General features: G+C 31.7%; 1 protein-coding gene across 1 annotated transcript in view; it reads left to right on the forward strand.

Annotated features, from left to right (window-relative positions):
* LOC108531589 (neural cell adhesion molecule 2) overlaps positions 1–3,647 on the forward strand; it is a 599,158-nt gene that overhangs the window by 414,864 nt on the left and 180,647 nt on the right. The window contains 1 exon segment of the mRNA XM_017875104.1: positions 1,133–1,283. Coding sequence (XP_017730593.1) covers positions 1,133–1,283 — 151 coding nt within the window.

Below are 3,647 nucleotides of genomic sequence, written 5' to 3' on the forward strand. Positions count from 1 at the left end.
CCAGGTGAGGCGATGCCTCGCCCTGCTTCAGCTCTCGCTGGTCAGGCTGCAGCAGCTGACCAGCACCGATTGTCCGGCACTCCCTAGTGAGATGACCCCAGTACCTCAGTTGAAAATGCAGAAATCACCGGTCTTCTGTGTCGCTCGCACTGGGAGTTGGAGACTGGAGCTGTTCCTATTCGGCCATCTTGCTCCGCCCCCCCACAAAATTTACTTTTCAATACTGTGAAATAATTACATTTTCTTTATAAAAATGAATAATTTGCTTTGCATTGTTAATAATGTATTTCATTGTTATATTCCAATAAAGTTAATTAAGTACAAATGTTTAACCCATAGTAAATAATAGCTGCAGGAGTACATTTTCTTTATGAAACTGCATGTAAATTTTACTACAACATAATTTGCTTTCTAAAAATATTAGAATATAATGTTTCTGTCCTAGAAGTTTAAATGACTTTTACATGAAGTACCATAAGTATTTTCTCACATTTGTTCAACTATACTATCACACTATTGGATGAAATCTGAAGTTGCAACAAGACTTTAGTAAAAGCAATTTATTCTGAGAAAAGTATGTAGTTGAAATAAGTCATAATTATTTGTTTAGGCAATCAGGAACTATTTTTAATATAATATGAAAATTTGCCAGTAACTCAAAGGAAAGTAGGATGTTGCCATATAAATACAGAGAGAAAGGGGAAAAGTGTAAAACAGATCTGTGAAGAGTATTTATTCAAAGCACAGGATATTGTGAAGCGTACAAGTAATTCAAAATAATTGGAATTGATGACATCTAAATTGTAAAGTGTGCCTGGACAGAAAGGTGATACCACATGAGAGGTCTTTAAGCATCAGGCTGAGTGATTGGGTTTTATTTGGAGTCACTGAAATGCTTTTTATCATTATACAGCCAGGGTACATGAAACCTTCATGAAGCTATGAGAATGTAAAAAGTGTGCTTTTAAAAAAAGCTTATTCTTAGCTATACAAGAAATACTTTTACATCAGGAATGATTTCTTTTTTCTTTTTGCCAGAGAAACATAGGAAGTAACATAATGTTATATGTTTGGTCACCATTTTGCACACACAAGCATAAAATCTTTCTTTTTCCTGAATCGATGTAAACAGAGCCCAGACGGCCGTATCGAAGTCAAAGGGCAGCATGGAAGCTCGTCACTGCATATTAAAGATGTGAAGTTGTCAGATTCAGGGAGATATGACTGTGAAGCTGCAAGTAGAATTGGAGGGCACCAAAAGAGCATGTACCTTGATATTGAATGTAAGTTGCTTTCCTTTTGTATTTTCATTAAAAGAACTTTGTGTGCTTTGAAAAAATATGATTTTTAGAGGCAAACCAAAATATATATATAGTTCATGTTTCAGTATTTAATGCATAGCTTTAATGCATATCTAAAATATGATTTTTAGAGGAAAACCAAAATATATATGTAGTTCATGTTTCAGTATTTAATGCATAGCTCTAGAGAAAATATGGTAAAATCATTCAGTCAGTTATTGGAGACATCTAGTGGATATTACGAGACATTCCACAGTACTGTGTCTTTCATCATTTTGATACTGCTTTTTCTGAAAATGGTGACTTTCTTTTTTTGCAACTTTGAACTCAAAACACAATATAAACTGAAAAATATTAATTATCAGTAATTGGTCAATATCACTTTAGATTTTTTATTTCTTTATAATATTTATGATTATGTCTCAGATATGTAGTGTTTACATATCTTATTCAAATTGTTACACTATTTTACATTTTCAGAAACTTTAAATAGTATTTTAAATGCAGTGAAATATACTAATATATCTTATCAAAATAGTGTTTATTTTCTGTCTGGAAGAAAGAACCATGGCGAGGATAGTTTTAAAATAAATTTAAAATGTACATAACGATGTGAGATTTGGGAAATGGGAGGGCTAATGTAAGTCAAGCTTTCACAAAACCCCTCTGGTCACTGCATGGAATTTAAAAATAATTTGGTATACATGCTATTTAAAAAGGAAGAAACTTAACATCGTTCTCAATAAATATTTATGAAGCATCAATATTGGAAAGTCTCTGATGCTTGAAAGGACATAGCTGTTCTTAGTGGAATGTATGAGATATTCTTATTGACAAAGTATTTCTATTGGAGCATGTCTAGTACATTAATATTGATAGAATGCAATGGTAACTGTGAAACAAGATGCATTCTCTTATCAAGAATGCCTTCAGAAAGAAAATATTTTCTCAAGAATACACATAAGTTATCCATATTATTTTACATTTTTATAGACTGTGCTTGTCAAGAAATTCATGGAAAAACCAATGAGAAACTTCTAAAGGAAAAAAGGATTATGAAAGATAGTCAACAATAGAAGGCAACTTCATTCTGACACAAATTACTGACTTCATTTGCTGATATTAGGCAGCTTTTAAGAAAGCCACTTTATCTCCATCACCCTTTCTAAAAAACAGAAAAACGGAAAGCATTGATAATATTGAGAACACACAAAGGAGGAAGTGATGCCAATAACTTATTTAGCTTTTTCCCCTAATAGTTTTTTCTGCTTTTTTCCCATTATTACAGTATATTTCTTTTTCAGATCAACAACATCATTAGCAAATTATAAATACTTTACACATTTACAGTACATTTGTTATATTTTAATTAAAATTTGTATTTTAACCCAAAATTTACTTTATGATTTTTTTAAAATGTGAATCTAAATGAATAAAAGAAAACCTTAAGAATACCAAGATACGATTTATATGAGACCTCCTGGCCTCTTCCACTGTCCTACAAAAGTCCTAGGCAACACATTATCTTAATGAAACTATATTTAGGACTTTTCTTCTTTTCATTTCGTTTATATTTTAAAACATTTGATATATCATAGGATTAGTACTAAATCTCTGTTGCAGGTACACAGAAAAGTGGAGTTTATGAGAAATGAGCACCGTTGATATTTCCAAAGCACAGTAAGGCAGAGTGGCTCATGTAAGATATGCTAGTATCAGAATAATAGGACTAGCTAATATGCTAATTAATAGTGTGCTATGTGTCCCTGGGTCCTCAATTTCCTTAGTTATAAAATAAAAGGGTTTAAAGAAGAGACTCTTGGGAGCTCTTTATACTCAAGCATTTAAAGATACTTTTATTCAAGCGTATCCACATTCTCCAAAGATGCCCTGGGATTTCTGAATTATTGTACATGCATGACAGCATAGGTATTTGTGTAAAACAAAGGAAAGCCTAAACTAAGATTATAATTTATGTATGTTTATGTTGTAAAACTTGATTGAAAACAGTTTTAAAAACCATACTAGGTCCACGTTAAGCTTCAGGTTTTGTGCTCAGTGATAATGGACCCCAAGATGAATAAAACATAGCCCCGCCTTTATTAGAAGTCTACCATCATCTGGAGTTTAAATTAAACCGCAGCATGTATTTAGATTTCAAAGTGAGAATGAAGAAAATATCAAGATAATGTAAAATGCTGATATGATTTTTCGTTATTGGTTTTAGCTAGGTAGAAAATAATGGTATAAACAAACAACTATATATTACAATTTGAATTATTTGCTCTTGTAATCTATTCATACCATGAATTAATAACTAACACAAAAAAGTACATTGGATACTTT

The sequence above is a fragment of the Rhinopithecus bieti genome, unplaced genomic scaffold, assembly GCF_001698545.2.
Source record: "Rhinopithecus bieti isolate Rb0 unplaced genomic scaffold, ASM169854v2 scaffold_7212, whole genome shotgun sequence".
In the NCBI taxonomy this organism is placed as follows: Eukaryota; Metazoa; Chordata; class Mammalia; order Primates; family Cercopithecidae; genus Rhinopithecus; species Rhinopithecus bieti.